This window comes from Acomys russatus, chromosome 11 (genome assembly GCF_903995435.1).
Source record: "Acomys russatus chromosome 11, mAcoRus1.1, whole genome shotgun sequence".
NCBI lineage: Eukaryota > Metazoa > Chordata > Mammalia > Rodentia > Muridae > Acomys > Acomys russatus.
Window position 1 is genome coordinate 19,401,793 of NC_067147.1, and position 17,894 is coordinate 19,419,686.

Below are 17,894 nucleotides of genomic sequence, written 5' to 3' on the forward strand. Positions count from 1 at the left end.
GTCTTTGCACAAACTAAGGAAATAAAGTTCTGCCTTTTCATATGTATGTGTGTCTGTGTACGCATACATCCTACTAAGAGTTCCATTTACAAATGAAGAAGCCATGTTTCAAAACCAAAATACCTTGAGCTAGTATGCAGATATAAGTGAGTATATGCCATTTGATTCTTTCTGCTTCTGGGTTAACTCACTCATTATGATCATTTCTAGCTCAATCCATTTATCCACAAATTTCGGGAATTCCTTGTTTTTAATAGCTGAGTAGTATTCCATAGTGTATATGTACCACAGTTTCTTTTTCCATTCTTCTACTGATGGACACTTAGGCTGTTTCCATGTTCTGGCTATTATGAATAAGGCTGCTATGAACATGGTTGAGCAAAGTTTCTTGTTGTGTGCTGGAGCATCTTCTGGGTATATTCCAAGGAGTGGAATAGCTGGGTCTTGAGGAAGCCCTATTCCTATTTTTCTGAGATAGCACCAGATAGATTTCCAAAGTGGCTGTACTAGTTTGAAGGGGCATGTCCCACGAAAGCCTTCACTTACCAGGAAACTGGGACAGAGGGGAAGGCATCCTATTGGGACTCTAAATGAGAGACGCATGGGAGAATAGCAAAATAAAAGGATACAGAGGGTCCTAGAAATCTACAAGTAGAACAATATGATAGGCAGATTTGGGCCCAGGGCTCCCACTCAAACTAAGGCACCAGCCAAGGACAATACAGGAGGTAAACTTTAAACCCCTTCCCAGATCTAGCCAATGGTCAGAATATTCTCCACAGTTGAGTGGAGAGTGTGATATGACTTTCTCACGTACTATGGTGCCTCACATTTGACCATATCCCCTGGAGGGGGAGACCTGGTGGCACTCAGAGGAAGGACAGCAGGTAACCAAGAAGAGACTTGATACCCTATGAGAATATATAGGGGGAGGTAATCCCCCTTAGGAACAGTCATAGGGGAGGGGAATAATGGGAAAATGGGGGGGGGGGGATGAATGGGAGGATACAAGGGATGGAATAAACATTAAGATGTAACAAGAATAAATTAATAAAAAAAAGAAGAAAAAGAAAAGAAAAACATAAACAAAAAACAAAACAAACAAACAAAAAAACCAAAATACCTGAGGTCAAACTGAACAACAACAGCAACAACAACAACAAAACACAACAGTAACAACAACAACAACAACAACAACAAAAACACAACAATAACAACAACAACCAATTAAGTCCAGACATTTAACTGTGGTAGGATGCTTGCAGATGAAAGAACTATTGACTTCCATATATTTCACTTCACTGACCATGGGTGTTTTCCCCTTTATTTTTCAAGGTTTCAATATTGCTGGGATATTTTAGCAAATAGCACATATTACTCCCAATGTTTTTTTAAATAAAAATTTGTTTAGCATCATAGTATGCATTAATTAATTAATTAATTAATTAATTCAACAACTTGTGATTTGTGGCTTGTGCATCTGATCCAGGGTGGAGATAAGAATATAAATTTTTATACCCTCAGATTCTCACTTCTGGCTCTTGTGACGACAACATATAAGGATGTTACCCCATCCTTACCTCTCTATCATTACAGCTTGTCATCTGTACTGTGAGATCAAACAGCCCTGTGAATGTCAAGGGAAAAGTAAATCTCAGTGTATATCAATTTGTTCTTAAACCAAGGCATGATATCTATTTCTATATGTGTACATAATCTAATATGTATTTGACAACATATTACCTCTACTTAGTAGTGCTATGGACATTTTTCTTTCTTATTCATAACTTTAACACTGATGAACTATTTTAGCAAATATTTCATATTACCCCAATATTTTTTTTTTCTGAAAAACTTTCATGCATGTAGAGAAGTTGAGCTAGGCATGGTGATGAGTGCTTGTGGCTTACAGAATCAGAAGGGTCGGTTCAAGACAAGGCTCAGAACATGATGAGTTTGAGACCCATCTCCTATGCATGAAACTCTGACTTTATATGCATACATACATATATACATGCATACATACATGCATACATACATACACACATACATGCATTGACATAGTGAATTAGTTTAAGGAACACATGGGTATCATCTACTTCAAACTTGACATCTTGTGTGTTTAATGTGTCTGTTCCTCCCCCCTTCCCTTCCTACACACCCTTCTTTCTACCAGCTCATCTTTTCCTAGCACTTCAACATTAACCACAGACATAGCTGCAGGGAACCCATAGATGCTTCATCACTGCAGAGGATCCCATACTCTAAAGAACCTGAGCCAATGTTACTGAGGAAATGACAGTGCAGGCTTACTCTAGATGCTGTAGGTACGAGGATGCTGAGAGAGCAGAACAAGGGGGAATGTGGTCCCTGATACAGTTGACTCATGTGTGGAGGGTGCATTCACACAGGGGAAGCCATTTCCCACTAAGAGACTGCAGAGCACAGAGAGGGTCACCCTCAAATGTTAGGGCTTCACCCTGTTATTTGTGGAGGCACATGAAGAAACAGTACAGCTGGAGCCCTGAGCTCAGCATAGCTATAAACAGATGACAGAATGATAGGGAGAGATCTCCTTCTTGATTTTTATCATGGCTCAGGGTATAGAGGAAAGTATGGGGCCCCATATGTCCCTGAAAACATAGAAGAAGGGAAATTTTACTTGAGATCCTCAGAAAAAACTCAAGGAGCCCCAGTCTGATGGCTGTTGTCTTAAAGATTTAACTAACATTTTGACTTTCTCAGGTGCTAAAGAGCCATGGACAAGATTATCTCGTTGGCAACAGGCTGAGCAGGGCTGATGTTTCCCTGGTTGAACTTCTCTACCTTGTGGAAGAGCTGGACCCCACCGTTATGGCGAACTTCCCTCTGCTGAAGGTATTCTATTCCAAGTCCTCTGAGGGGCAGCCCATATCTTACTTCATGGAATCCAGTATTTTGACCATCAGACTGATAGTGATCCATCCTCCAGTTTCTTCTGCCTTCATAACTACCCCTATCCCCCAGCCACACCTACAAAATGAGCCGCTAGACTCTTGTTCTGAGACATAAAAAATATATTAAATAAGAAAATCTTACTTCTTGCTCTCTCAAGATGTATATTTTGCCTAGTATAGTAGAAAGAACCCAGGACCTCATTCTCTCTCCCCACACCCTGTTCCACCTTTGAGTTTGATCCTAATTTCAATGGACTTCTCTTTATCATGGCTGTAGCCTTGTCTTCCCAGTCAACCTATCTGGAGAGGTCTCTTTCGAGCTTCTACAGTAACAACCATTGTGTTTCTCTCTACAGTAGAGCCCTCACAAACATATTTTTATCAATCTAACAACTCCTACTTTATGAGTATGTTTGATGTATGTATGTGTTCATGTGGGTGTGTGCACATGTGCTTATGCATATGGAAGCCAGAGGTAGACATAGGATATCCTTTTGGATCACTTCCATCATCATCATCATCATCATTATAATTATTATTATTATTGCACTGGGGCAAAGCCACATGCTACTCTATTAAGCTCTATGTGGGGCCCGTGGGATTCAAACTCATGTCCTCATGCTTGCACAGCAGGCACTGTGCCCATTGAGCCATTTCTCAGCCCTCCTGCTTGTTTTATTTGTCTTTGTTTCCTGTGGTGTTAGTGGTTAAACCTGGCAAGTGCTGTACCACTGCACCATACTGTCAGCCCCCAACTACTCCCATTTTTCTTTCTCAGCATGAAAGCTGGTTGTGACTGGACCCTTGTTTTCCTGTTCTACTTTCTATGACCATTTCTGACTCTATTATCCCAGATCTTTATTTTAACTATTATTTATACATATTTGTCTATGCCTCAGCGTCTGAGAAACAAATTGTTCATCCTTAAATTCTACAGAAGTGACGAGTCTGCAGGATTAAAGTCCAAAGAAGAAGAAGAAGAGAATGACTGGAACAGAATGAACCTTTAAGATATATTGAGGGGAAGCTCCATTTTCTTCCTCTCATCTTCATTTTCTCTGGGTATCTGTCTCCATCCTCCTCCCTGATGCTGATGGAGGGGCTCGGGTGATCCTTTGGCTGGCAGGGGCACAGGGCTGTGCCAACAATAGCTTTGTCTTCTGCTGCTCTCTGAGGCTCTGGTTTGTTTGTTGCAGGCCCTGAGAACCAGAGTCAGCAACCTCCCAACTATGAAGAAGTTTCTTCAGCCTGGAAGCCAGAGGAAGCCTTTTGATGATGAGAAATGTGTGGCATCAGCAAAGAAGATTTTCAGTTAATTCAGGCAGATATTGACACATAGCACCTGCAAGGCTAGCCTTCTATGCTTTGCAGCAATGAAGTGTTTTGATTAAATGCTGGTGTTACTTATTGGGAGGCTAACACATTTTTAAGGCTTATGTGTTATTTTATATAGACACGACCACTGCAGAATTGCTGGGATGCTATTTGGTTGTAGTAAAAAATGAAATCATGATTACTTCCTGTGATAGTTCCTTGAGTTTCAATAAAAGAGGACAAGTTTCTTAAACTCTACAGTATTCAAATAATGTCATGAAAGAGTTGTCATATTCTTGTCAAACAGAGTGAAGTAGAAATATGCATGTCAAACTCTGATTTATATAGTGCCCTTTATGACCAAACACACACATAGATGAGTCCACATACACTGTGAAGGACTGTTTTTTCCCAACTAATTAAGCTTTTTCTTATCCAATTACTCAAACAGTATATTTATGGTCAACGTAGAACAATCATTTCTCCCTGGGCTGCATGGGTGATGAATATGTCAGATACAGTCATTCACCCAGACCCAGAAGCTCTGAATTGATTGTTACAAAAGTAATAAAAACTTAGGTACTTCTGATAAAAAATTGGAGGTTTTGTGTTCCCCATTACTAAGGCTTCTATAACAGTAAACCACAAACTTTGTATCTTAAAATAATATAAACCTATTCTCCCACAGTTCTGGGGGAGGTGGACAGACATCTGAAATCTAAGTCTGATATGCACCAGGTTCTCTCTGAAAGCTTTAAGGATAGATTCTCTTTGGCCCCTTCCTAGCACCTTTGTGTGGCCAGCCATGCTGAAATTCCTTTGTTTATTGACATAGTAACCAAATCTTCACATCTGTAGAGACCGTCTTTCCAGATGAGGTAGGTCACAGTCAGGAGTTATAGCTAGGGCTGAAACATTCTCTGGGACAGAATTTATCTTGATTCTTATGTTATAAAATAGTTAATTCTGGGTACGTACCTAATAGGGACACCTCTGCTAGACCCTGAATGTGAGAAATGGTACTTCCTCTTTTCCTTTCTGCTATGACAAAAACACCTGAAAACAGTTTCTCGTGGAATGAAGGATTTATTTTGGCTTACACTTTGAGGATATAGTCCATAGCAACTTCCCAGTAGCCAACACACTCATTTATAACCAATAGTAAATCACTATGCATTATAATGGTGTCCTGGGCCCAAATCAACTCTTTGTCAGTGACATTTTGCTGTGAATCATGCAACAGCTAAAGTACCTCCAGTGGTGAGGAAAGGTCCCATTGAAACCCTGCCCTCAATCACCCAAGTTGCAATGGAAGACAGCCCCAGGAAATAGAGTCAGCCTCCAGCTAGCTGTGGGTCCATAGGCCACGCCCTTTTCTTTCCCATGCCCCCTAAAGTGAGAGAGATGAGATGTGATGTAGTTCTTCAGCTTGTTAAATTCTTCTTTGGTGTTTTTTAAATAATGTTTTTCTTCATTATTTGAGAATTCCATACAGTGTATTCTTAATGCATCCACTCTTCCATTGACTGGTCCCAGACCCACCCCACTTACATACCCTCCCAACTTTGTATTCTCTGTGTGTGTCTCCATCTCCTTCTCCCCCAAAGAGTCCAATTTGTGTTACTAAAATACTATTGGGTGTGGGGCCTAAAGAGTGGCTGACCCACCAGGTGTTACATCCTTACAGGAAACTGAGTTCCTCTTACCCAGCAGAAAACAAGTGCTCATAGCTCCTCCGGTAGGGGCGGGACTTTGTGTGCATCCATTGCCCCTTCTCCGTATTGGGGTTCTGTTCGGCTTGGGTGGGCACAGTTGCTGTGAGTTCATATGTGCACCTGCTCTGCTGTGTCTGGAAAACACTGTTTGCTTGTAGTCATCTGAGACCTCTGGCTCTTACAGTCTTTTACCCCTTCTCAGCTGCTCCCTGAGCCTTTTGGGGAGGGGTGTGACAGACAACCCACTTAGTGCTGAGCACTCCTCAGTCTTGTTCTCCGCATGTTGGCCAGCTGTGAGTGTCACACTGACTACTGTAAGAAGTTTCTCTGATGAGAGCTGGGAGACGCCAACCTATGGGTATGGTGACAAGTTATTAGAAGTCATTTTAGTGCCATGTCCTTTTAGCAGAAGAGCCCAGTGAGCTGTCCATGGGGACTATAACCTATCTAGCCACAGGATCCTGACATTTTTGTATTTTCACTACTTTTACATCTATTTGTACACATGGAAAAATAACCATGTGAGCAAATGTGAAAAGTAGTAATGGTGCATAAGGTTTCCTGTGCATTTGGCTCTCTCTGTGTGTGTGTGTGTGTGTGTGTGTGTGTGTGTGTGTGTGTGTGTGTATGTTCCCTGGTGACTTAATCCAGGTCTTGCACATACTAGGCAGGAGCGCCCCACTGAGATGCATTCCTGGCTCTCCTGTGCACTGTTTTAATTCTCACTGCTCCTCCTTTAGAGCAACCAGTGTCAGAAGACTGACTCAGAAGAGGGCAGGTGCCAACTGATCTCAGAGTCACTTAGAGTCTACTGGAAACCAAATGTTCATGCCTGTAATCTCAGCATGGAGTGTTAATCCTACAGGGCAAGAATAAGAACACTAGCACAGTTTTTGAGTCAAAGTTGAAGCAAGTTTTATTAAATACTGGTCAAGCCCATACCCAGAATTCTCAGAGTACAGAATCAAATTACCTTAGACAGGAGCTTATAAAGGCAAAACCCACAAGGCTACATACTTACTGTCTTTGTCCAATCAGGGTCAAGTATATATCTTGACATACTCCCTCTCTCCATAATGCCTCCCTAAGTGTGATCAAGCACACATCCTGGGCAGTTAGTGCAATGAAGCTTGTTTATAGAAGTGACAACACTGGGCTTGGTATCTTACATAAACAGCCCCCAACATTCCAGGAAGTTATCTATCCCTTGGTCAAGTTTGGGCTTACAGGTTAGAGGCATTATTGTTTTTATAAATCTTTTAAGCACAGTAATTTAAGATTAAAACATAGCTTTAGCTATCCCAGTAGAAGGCTGGGGCAGAAGGATTTCTAGGAGTTCAAGGCCAACCTAATTATAGAGTGAGTTCTAGGTCAACCAAGCTAAGAGCAGAGCAGAACACACACACACACACACACACACACACACACACACACACACACACACACAGAGAGAGAGAGAGAGAGAGAGAGAGAGAGAGAGAGAGAGAGAGAGAGAGAGAGAGAGAGAGAGAGAGAGAGAACTAACTCAGGAAATCTTATCTGAGCCCAAGGTGTGGCACGAAGGGGCACTGAAGGGACTCTGGCCAGCCTGAGCATGGCAAACATGACTCTGGCAGGCTTTGTTTTTCTCCCCATTCCCTCTGCCCTGCTACAAACCATTAGATGACATTCCTAAAGCTAGCCACCGAGGTCTAGTCCCTTATTCAGCCACTTCCTCCCACTGAGGCTGACTACCAAGGCCCAGCTGTCAAGTATTGAGGTCCAGCAATCAAAGCCCCCTTTGGTTCACCTAATTAAAACTGCCCAATTAAAACTAAACACCTCACCCGACACAGAGTTTCTTCTTTCCCCTTTATAAATCACCATTTCCCTATGGTCCATGCCTGTCTCCTCTCTATCCAGGGGCAGTCCTTTGTGGCCCATCTCTACCACCTAGGACAAATGCCTGTTCCTCCTACCCCTTGTTCCCTTCCCCTTCTCTATCTCCTGTTTGTCTCTTATTCCCTAACCTTTGCCTCTCTGGGACAAATAAATCTTCTTTGTGGTGAAAACTCGATCTTGGGTTATCCTGAGACATCCCTACATGCATAATATGTAGGAAGGAGCTGACTTCAAAACATTTGTTGACTGAAGTATAGATGCAGAAATAACAGTTGGCCTGGAGAGAGAGCTAGTGTTCAATTTCCAGAACCCATATGGCAGCTCATGACTGTAAGTCCAGCCCCAGGGAATCTGATGCGCTCTTCTTGCCTTCATGGGCACCAGACACTCTCTTGGTGCACAGCCATACATACAGGTAAAACACCCCAAAACAAACATGCAACAACCCCCCTCCCTGAAAAATAGAAACACATTGTGATGTGGTAAAAAACCATGAAGAAATATGTAAGCACAGTGCTGAGACACACACACACACACACACACACACACGCACACACACACACACACACACGCACACATGCATGCAAAGTATTAGGCAAGGCATAATGGCACACACCTTCAACCCCAGGTAGGTGAATATATGTGAGTTTAAGGCCATCCGGTGCTGCATAGTGAGATGCCCCATATGCGGGCATGGGGAGTACCTAACTAATAAACAAAATTTAAAACTAAACAATTGAGAAAGAGTAATAGGGGTGATGAGAAAGATGGTTTTTTCAGATATGAGCACGTGATTGTTTATCAGCCCAGTCGCTAGTGTACAGGATTTTGGATGGTCCCTGAATACAGAAATAATAAATGTCTGAGGTAATGGCTACACCAACTCCCTTTCTTAATCTGGTTAAACATTAAATACATAGTACTGATATGCCACACTCTATCCCATAAATATGTATAATTATAATGTGTCAATGAAAAGTTAAGTTACATTTTAAGACAAATATTAGCTGTGCAATAATAATACTCTTTCACTGTCCTTCCTATTTTTAAGCCCATTCTTGTTTCAGCACAATAAGAAAACACTGGTGTGGAAGAAATCTGTCACTTGAACATTCAATGGAGCACATTTAAACCCCTTTCCACTCAACACGTGTGTACTGAGCATCATCTTTGTGCAAGGCAGTGGGAAGCAGTCTCAGAAAGGTTGTAGACTCAGCCTTGTGTAGAGTACAACAGAGCAGGGAGGAGCAGACGGTGAAGAGCCCCAAGGGGACAGATCTGAGGGACACTGGAGCCTAAGGCAGGATGTCCAGGGGAGGCCAGGTCCCAGCTGGGACCTAGGGGAAAGCAGGAATAAGCAGTGAGCAAGTGTTCCGGGCAGACAGGTGAACACACGTGCAAAGGCTTCCAGGGGTTAGAGAGCAAGGCATGCTGCAAATAAAGTAAACCGCAAAGGCTGGAGGGAGGATGGGATAGCTTGGCAAGAACCTCAGCTGTTTCTGCACCCGGGTTGTGCAACACACAAATGCCTGTAACTCTAGCATCAGGGGCTCTGAGGACCTTTGAACTCTGAGGGCAAGGACACTCATGTGCACAAACCCACACAGAGACATACATAATTGAAAACTAATAATGGCAACCTTAAAGGCTGAAACACAAATGGGCTGTGAAAAGAGCATCTGTTCAGAAATATTACCTGCACTCACATCAGCCCTGTAAAGGAGTCTGGGGCTCCTGTCCCAAGGTCAGTGAAGGGTTAAATAAGCAAGCCTTCCAGTCAGACTAACATTCTACCAAATGTTTCCTAGCTGTGGTCTTAAATGGGACTTAAGAAAACCGGGACATAAAGTGGGTGCTGTAAACTAACTGGTTGATGAGAGTAACCCACCCTGGAGAAAGGCCGATCAAGATGGAGCTGGGTGGTGAGAGGTTCTTAGAACCCAGCCTGGAGGTGGGGAAAGGCAGGGAAGTTACAAGGATGGCTCTCCTCCTGGTCTCTGGCTTGGACCTCTAGGAGATGTAGAGATGAGTAATCAATGCTTTTTATTGAGTCAGAGCCTTAGGGCAAGTGTGTGTGTGTGTGTGTGTGTGTGTGTGTGTGTGTGCGCATGCATGTGCCTGTGATAGTAAGGGTTTGAGGATGCAGACTGAAGTGTCTAACAGTCAGAAAGACACCCTTTTTAATAAATCCAATGCTGGCAAAACAGATCAATCATCATTGGATAGTAACTTGAGGCCTTAGTTTTTCTTCTAAGCTTACCAAAAGTGTGAAAAATGAATTTACCTTCTTAAGTCCCCAACTGGTTCTGTGACCCTGTTTGAGAGATAAATCTCTTTTATTTGGTGTAAGACTGTTGGTGGTGTATTGCCTGTCCAATTCTCTTTTCTCAGCCAGGCAAACTCATGTTGGGCAAACTCACACTGAGTCATCGAGTGATTGCTGACCTGCACACAGCACCAAGCACACCTGCTCTGAGTGAATGGGTGCGTGGGTGACTCAAAGACACAACCTGTGCTGAAATTATGCCGTGGCTGTCTCCATGCCCCTCCACTGCCCCACCATCCCTGGCTACATTGTCAGGAAACCCACAATTGTTTCATCTCCATAGGGAACTGAGTGCTGTTCTAAAGAGGCTAAAAACAAATCCATTCCAAAACCATTGCTCACTGAGAAAATTCACAGAGTAGCCAATTATCTTCCTTGCTTCCTCTGCATGGCAGAGGCCACTTGTCCTGACTATAACCAAGCATTTAGGTGAAAGGCGGTAAGAAGGAGTGCGGCTGGGAGGCATGCCCGTTGTGTCTTCCTGCAACAGACACAAGCCACAATGAGTTACTGTTGGGCACACAACACTGAATGGCAATGCCCTGCCTTGCCCTAACCCCAGTCCTCCAAAATCTGGAGCCTGATTAAGAGTACTGTAGATAGATATACACAAAGCATTTTCACAGAAAAATAAAACAGTTGCCAATCTCTGACCTGCATGGATATGAAAGCAATTATTGAAGCAAGTCTGATTGAACCTAATCTACCATGACACCCTACCTCCGGGAGGATGGAAGGCAAAATAGATAAAAGATTTAGGGCCCTATGTGGGCAGAAATTCAGGAAATTGCATGCCGACAGGAAAGATCTGTGGGAGGGAAGCTGTCATTCCTCCTTCTGAATTGGTTTTGGATTTGCTGTGAAGAGTGAGAGGGTTTTGTTTTTGTTTTTTGGTTTTTTGTTTTGTTTTGTTTTTTTTGTGGAGGGTGCTTAACAAAGTCCGGTTTATTTTCATGTCATTACAAGAAAAGTTTCCTTTAAGGAATAGGTGCATAGCTCACCTGGAGCCTTGCCACTTTGCTGCTGCAGCTAAAAAAAAAAAAAAAAAAAGCAACGGGCAAATGTAATACCTCTCTCTCTGGAACCAGTACTGCGCAGGCGCGCTCCCTCACTGCTGCCTACCACATCCTGGAGAGCCAAGTTGTCTCTCGGGCTGTTTTATGCAACATAGAGCAAAGTTCCTGATCGCACATCCTTCTGCTGTCCCTGGGCTAGGACCTGGGTGCAGCTCTAGGTCTGCAGGAACCAAGACCCTGGGAACTTGCTTCCCCGCCCTGCTGCATCGGCCCGGGAGCACAGACATGGAGTCTGCTGCCCCCTCACGGCCAAGACGACGATTGCAGCGAGACTCCTAGGTTTAGCTGGGATTCCCCCTAAGGGGTAAGATTTTTAGGAAGTTAAACAACATATCTACAGTCTACAATTTGTTTCCATCTTCAGGGGAGGTTGGGGACGTTCCAAAAAGTGAAGTAAGATGTCCAAAGTCAGAGATCAAGTTGATGGTTTCAAAGCCCGAGTGTCCTTACAGCTCACCATGTAGGCAGGTGTGGGCATAGCATCATAGCTTTTACTCTGGGAGACCAGGAACACCAGCCTTAGATGTCCAGGAGAAATGGTACAGAACGCCAGAGTTGGGCAGCATTTTGAGCCTTGCAATTCCAGGCGAATCAGTTCCCAGAAAAGAAGCTTGAATTGACAAGAAATTGTTCCTTTGGTAAAATCTTATGCCATTCCAGTTTGGCCTTCTGGGCTAAAAATTACTAGGATGAGCCTCTGCCCTCTGTTATACAACAGTAGCCCAGGTATAGAGGAAGGCTCCAGAATTTTCTGGGGTGGGGAATAATAGAACCCCTCCCCAAACTCAAATGATCCTAATACATATATTAAATCGTGTGGCATTCATTTGTTGGTTCTATTCTGTCCACATCTGTCTTCCCTGCCAAAGTATTTGAGGGAGTAAAATACAGTAATGTGACTGTATATTAAAGAATTGGGCGTGGTGGTGCACACCTTTAATCCCAGCACTTGGGAGGCAGAGGCAGGCTGATCTCTGTGAGTTCAAGGCTAGCCTGGTCTACAAAGTGAGTTCAGGACAGCCAAGATAATACAGAGAAACCCTGTTTCAAAAAACCAGAAAACCAAAAAACAAAACAAAACAAAACAACAACAACAAAAAAGAATTGGAAAGTCTAAACTGGTCTTAAGGAAGAGTTATGAGAGCACTGACAGCAAGATACAGCGATGCTTGTCCACCCTTACCCCCGCCTTCTCTCTCCCTCCTCAGACTCACAGAACACATTCCCTACGCAAAGTAAAATAAGAGCCCTTTGGAATTCTTTATTATTCTTATGACATGATTGGCACATTTGATCTCACCCTGGATTTACACAGTTTGGTGCTGGGAATTGGAGCACCGTCTCTCCAGTGCACTCAAACAGCCCTTCACCGAGACATGCCATCAGCCCGGGAGCAGGGCTAAGATATGGCCAGGCTAGATGCTCTGAGATCCAGATACTGAAGCGTCGGAAGATGGACGCAGCCTCGCTCCCAGTCAGTTGTTCTAACTGAGCCTCAGAGAGCATCTCTCTGCATGGCATTTGGGATTGCATGCTGTCACATATGTGGAATAGGATTGTTCTTAGGGAGAGGGCCCCTGTCACCTGAGGTCAAGCCATCAGCTGCTACCTGCTTTGGTGGATGGTCAGGGTGGAGCCCAGGATGAGGGTGCAGCAAAACCTTGTAGCCTTGCCAACTTCTAATACTGGGCAGTGGTTTAAATGAAAATGGTCCCCATATGCTCACTGGGAGAGGCACTGTTAGAAGGTGTGGCCTTGCTGGAGGAAGTGCGTCACTGGGGGAAGTGGACTTTGGGGCTTCAGAAGCTTAAGCCAGGCCCAGTGTTGCTCTCTCTTTCTGATGGGAAGGCAGACCTCACAGCTCCTTCCCCAGCACCATATCTGCCTGCATGCCGCCATGCTTCCTGCCACTATGACATTAGCCTAAACCTTTGAACTGTAAGCCAGCCCCATTTAAATGTTTTTCTTCATGTAAGTTGCTGTGGCTGTGATCTCTCATCACAGTAATAGACTCTAAGACCAACTGTCTATTTGTGATCCACAGCAACAGAGATGTACACTTCCATGTGGCCTCAGTGCTTTTTGGAATTCTGAAGAAAGGCCCCAAATAAAACATGTAAGATTTCAAAGGAAGCTCAGTTTTTGAAGAGTACAATACTTGGGGTTATGTCTATTAGCATAGCTTCGAGGTAGTGTAAGTACTGGTCTATTTTAAGGCATCTGTAATGGGACTGTCTGTGGCCCTGCTGATAAAAGACACATACTAGTGCTGCCATGGTTCGATGTCTGCTTTTCTAACGGACATGGTGGACTTAAGCTAGAGGTTAGCGGAAACAGAAATTTCTTTTTTCCGCCCGACTCTCATACCTCCTGATTCTGGACCATTCTGGAATTGAAGACCCCACAGGACAGATTCTAGTCTTATAGTTATGTGCATTTTCGTAGATTAAGGACAGGAAGAAATAAAAGGAGAGCCAGGTCAATAGCCCAGCCGTCCAGCCTACTATCTGATCCATCAGGACCCTCTGAGTTAATTTTCACTGAGTTCTAAGCCTGGTTCTCAACAACCATTGAGAAACTCAGTTTATCTCAGATCTTCCAGGTGTACTCTGCTTTTGGAAGATTTATTTACAACAAGTAAAACCATAAGGGACTTACTGATATTAAAGAAAAACAAATGCAAACATTAGCATCTTGATTCTTTCCAATCCATATGGCTATTTTTGCAAAGCTCATCAGAAAAAGATATGTTGAATGAGCATGTGTGAATACTGAATATTATACAGAATATTAATATTTACTTAGTTTTTGAGAGAGATTCTCACACTGTATCTCAGACTGGCCTGGAACTCACTGTGTAGCCCAGGCTGACCTCAAAGCCACAGCAATCCTTTCTGCCTCTGCCTTCCAAAGGCTGAATTATAGTTGTGAACCACCAAGTCTAGTTTATGATTTATTTTAAAATCACCACATACCACTGTGCTAATACTGTAAATGTTATTAATATAAGTATACGGAAAAACAGGTTATAAAGTGGGAATACTAATATTAGAGGATTAATTAACAAACCTTTTCTATATTCAGTGTAAAAAGTGACTTATTTTCATGACACAGAACAATATTTTCATTGGGTGGTGGTGACACATGCCACTAATCCCAACAACTGGGGGGGGGGGGTAGAGGCAGGAGAATCTGTGAGTTTGAGGCCAGTCTGGTCTATAAAGTGTGTTCCAGAAAAGCCAGGGCTACATAGAGAAACTCTGTCTCTAAAAACCAGAGGGAAAGAGCAATATTTTCATACTTTCCTTTTCAATGATACTTCTAAAAACTCTAGCCCCAAGGACATGATTTATCACAGGAAGTCTTAACAGCGAGTACAGTGATGCATAAACTCTGCTGTGCCTGCTCTCAAGCCAGGATTATACTGCGTCCTTGTGTCAGTTCAATGTGCTGGCATCAAGCTCTTTCTCCTCTCTGCAATGGATTTGGGGCTAGAATACTCATGACTTTACTTCCCAGTCACTGCAAGATTTTATATTCCATTTCCCCACAGGAAGCCAACTACTTTATGTTCACCAGCTTGCCTGTTGACCAGCCATGTGTCAGCCAGGTCCTTTGCGATGACTGTAAGCTTATCACAGAGGTTCTCCACTTCTCAAATGCCCTTCACTTTGAAGCTCTTCTGAAGCCCCAGGCCCCAGGATGGCACCTGGTGACTATTTCTGCCAAGTGGGCCATAATTTTGAAGTGAAAACAAACACTTTGCTTGTTTGCTACCTAGCTACGCTATCTTGGAGTGATAGGCTTAGATATAGTCGATAATCTTCCAAGTGTGGTGCTCAGACCAGAATCAGCACCATTTGAAAGATTATTAGAAAAACCAGGCTCTCAGGCCCTACTCTAAACTCCATAAGTCTGGACCCCTGGAGGTAGGTAGGGCTCAGTACCCGCCCTCCGCCTGTACCAGTGCAGGAAGCATGAGAGTCCTTGGTACACATGATGTGACATGGGAGACACATTTCAGGATTCTTCTTCTAAACTCCCTTCTAAGGCTCGGTGTGATCTCTTCACTATGAGCCCCTGTAAAATAAGAAAAGGGAGAACAGACTTCCGTTACGTCAAGGCACAGAATAAAGGCTCACGTTACAATCGAGAAGAATGGGTAGACGGCAAAGACCGACTGACTGGACTAAAAGCACACTGAATGCCAGCAGGGCAAACACCAAGCCTGGCATCTCCATGTCTGGCCTACGGAGCTTGTGGTGGCTTCATCTGGGCTCTGATAAACATTGGTAGCCTCACCTTGCCAGCTCTTGGCAACTACAGCACTTGCAACCTCTCTCTTGGGCCGGCTTTGCTTCAGGCCTGACATGTACCCATCACAAGGCCTCAGAGTCACCGCTCCATACAGCGGCCTCTTAGGGACTTTTTGCAGAGAATGTGACGCAGTCACATATTGCCTAGCGTCAGCAACCTCTCAGATCAAGTGGAGAGAGAACGAAAAGCCATAGGACAATATCACAGTCTGGTCTCAAGTGTTTCGGATTATGTAAGAAGTCTTCAGAAAATACTATTTTCCACAGATTGTGGGGCGGGGGCGCGGGGCGGTGTTCAAGGAGTAAATGAAGATATGTGGAGGAGGGCACTAAAAAGAGGAGAGCCATATTTGTTCCGCCAAAGTGTTCCTCGTTAAGCATCAACTCATCAGAAATGCAGTTCCGAACGCCCCCAGATCTGCTCATCATGTAGCGTCCTTCCCGTCCCTCCTCAGGTGGTACGGATGCTAGGGATTGTGACTTTCACATGTCCTTGAGGTTCACCTAAAACGAACAGAGTCCCTACTGCTCCAGCTGCGCCCTGCCCTACCTCTATTTCTGGGGCGGCCCTATATGAGGGACTTTCTATACGCAACGGGAGTTGTCCGGCCTCCAAAGGGAAGCCAAGGCATGGGGATGACTCTGCCTCCCTCAGCAAAGCCCATTTGAGAGTCAGAGCTTTGCATTTGAGGCTGCTTAAGTTATAGTAAATCAGCCAGGTGGTGACAGGGCACGCCTTTAATCCCAGAACTCGGGAGGCGGAGGAAGGCAGATTCCTGAGTTCAAAGCCAGCCTGGGCTAGCTACAAAGCAAGATTCCAGGACAGCAAAAGCTACACAGAGAAACCCTGTCTTAAAAAGCCAACTGCGCTACCCCCCCCCCCCGCCCACCGCCCGCCACCGCACCCTCCCCGCCCCCCACAAAAAGCAAAGAAAGCATGGGGAGTTGATGCAGGGGGCGTGCTCCTACCCACGTAGGAAAGCACTTGAGGTGTGGGCAGACTCTACTGTTCAGTTCAGCATGCTAAGCAGCACGCACCTGAGCATGCTCAGGTTAGGGTCATAGTTCAAGAAGGGATAAAATGAAGGACGGTGTTTGTTATGCTTTAGCTCAAGCTCAGGGAGCATGTGTTTACAAGGACAAGACAACAGGCGAAACCGTTTAGGCGCGCTCATCTCCTCTTGTGAAGACGGCACATAGGCTTTGCTCTGTGGGAGAGTTAAAGGTGTATTGATGCAAGAGTTTGCCCCTACAAGTGTCTTTATAGCAGCAAGCAAATTATGTGGAGAAGGCCAAGACAGAGGGTGCAGTGTGGACATTTACAGCTGTAAACGAGGAGACTCAGAGAGTATGAAGAGAACCATTTTCTGTGGGGCTCAGGAAGGGCCTCTCTCAGGGGATTTCCTACCCTGGGCTCCAGGCCTTGGCTGCCTTCCCAGGGAAAGGAGGTGCTTGCTATGGGGACCCGCACACAGGGCGGCGGGGCTGTAGTTCACAGGCAAATGGTGCCCACCCACTCCGTTTTCTGGACTGCGGGCTGCCCGAGCCTTGTTCCGCTGAGAACAAATATGCTCTTTCCTTGGCCCACACCTTTCAGATAGATGCTTTTGAGAGAAAGGTACACTGAGGGGAGGCAGATGTTGAAGAGAAAGCTTGGAAGCTGTGAATGACACTGGAGCAAGGGGAGGTGAGAGCAGTGGGGGAGGGGCTGTTTCAGAGGAAGGAGCCTCAGCACAGGGTGGCCTGTAGCAATGGTTGGTGGCCAGCTCCAGGCCAAGGCCACAGGGACAGGGCACCTCATAGTTCCATGTGCTCTAAAGCAAGACCTCCTGGATCACAGCAACTTCAAAAGAAAGCACAGCTCTCCCTCTTTCCCCCCAACCCCGCAAACCCCAGTTTAAAATATACATATATCTTGTGTGATTGAAAACTCACATCTCAGGAACAGTGTCTGCCAGGATTTCTGATGAGACTGATAGAAACCTGTTTCATTTTCGTGTGAGATAATGAGTAGATGCGAGTTCTCGCACATCTGGCCAGGAAAGATGATGAAAGAATCACTAGAGGGATTGTGCTGTAGATAGCATCTGTGCTTTATCTCGCCCAACCCCTCTTGTCCAGACTTCCCCCTTTCCCTCTCTTCTCTTCTACTCCAAAGTGCCCCTTTTTCTCCTTGTGTTTTCTTTCTTACTCTCACCTTCCCAAACCTCTTTGTTGTTTCCTAGACCTCATGTCCTGCTTGCTTTACAGGAAGTGCTGGACAAAGTGAGAAATTGATACAGAATTGGGGGAGGTGGTGGTGGTGGGGTGAAGCCATTGTGAGCAAGGGA

The 17,894-nt window shown here is 44.5% G+C and overlaps 1 protein-coding gene across 1 annotated transcript in view; it reads left to right on the forward strand.

The window, feature by feature from the left end:
- LOC127195524 (glutathione S-transferase A3) overlaps positions 1-4,508 on the forward strand; it is a 28,264-nt gene extending 23,756 nt beyond the window's left edge. The window contains exons 6-7 of the mRNA XM_051152959.1: positions 2,746-2,877; positions 4,133-4,508. Of these exons, the coding sequence (XP_051008916.1) occupies positions 2,746-2,877; positions 4,133-4,252 (252 nt within the window). The 3' untranslated portion in view covers positions 4,253-4,508. The remainder of the gene's footprint in view (positions 1-2,745; positions 2,878-4,132) is intronic.
- The last annotated feature ends 13,386 nt before the right edge of the window (positions 4,509-17,894 follow it).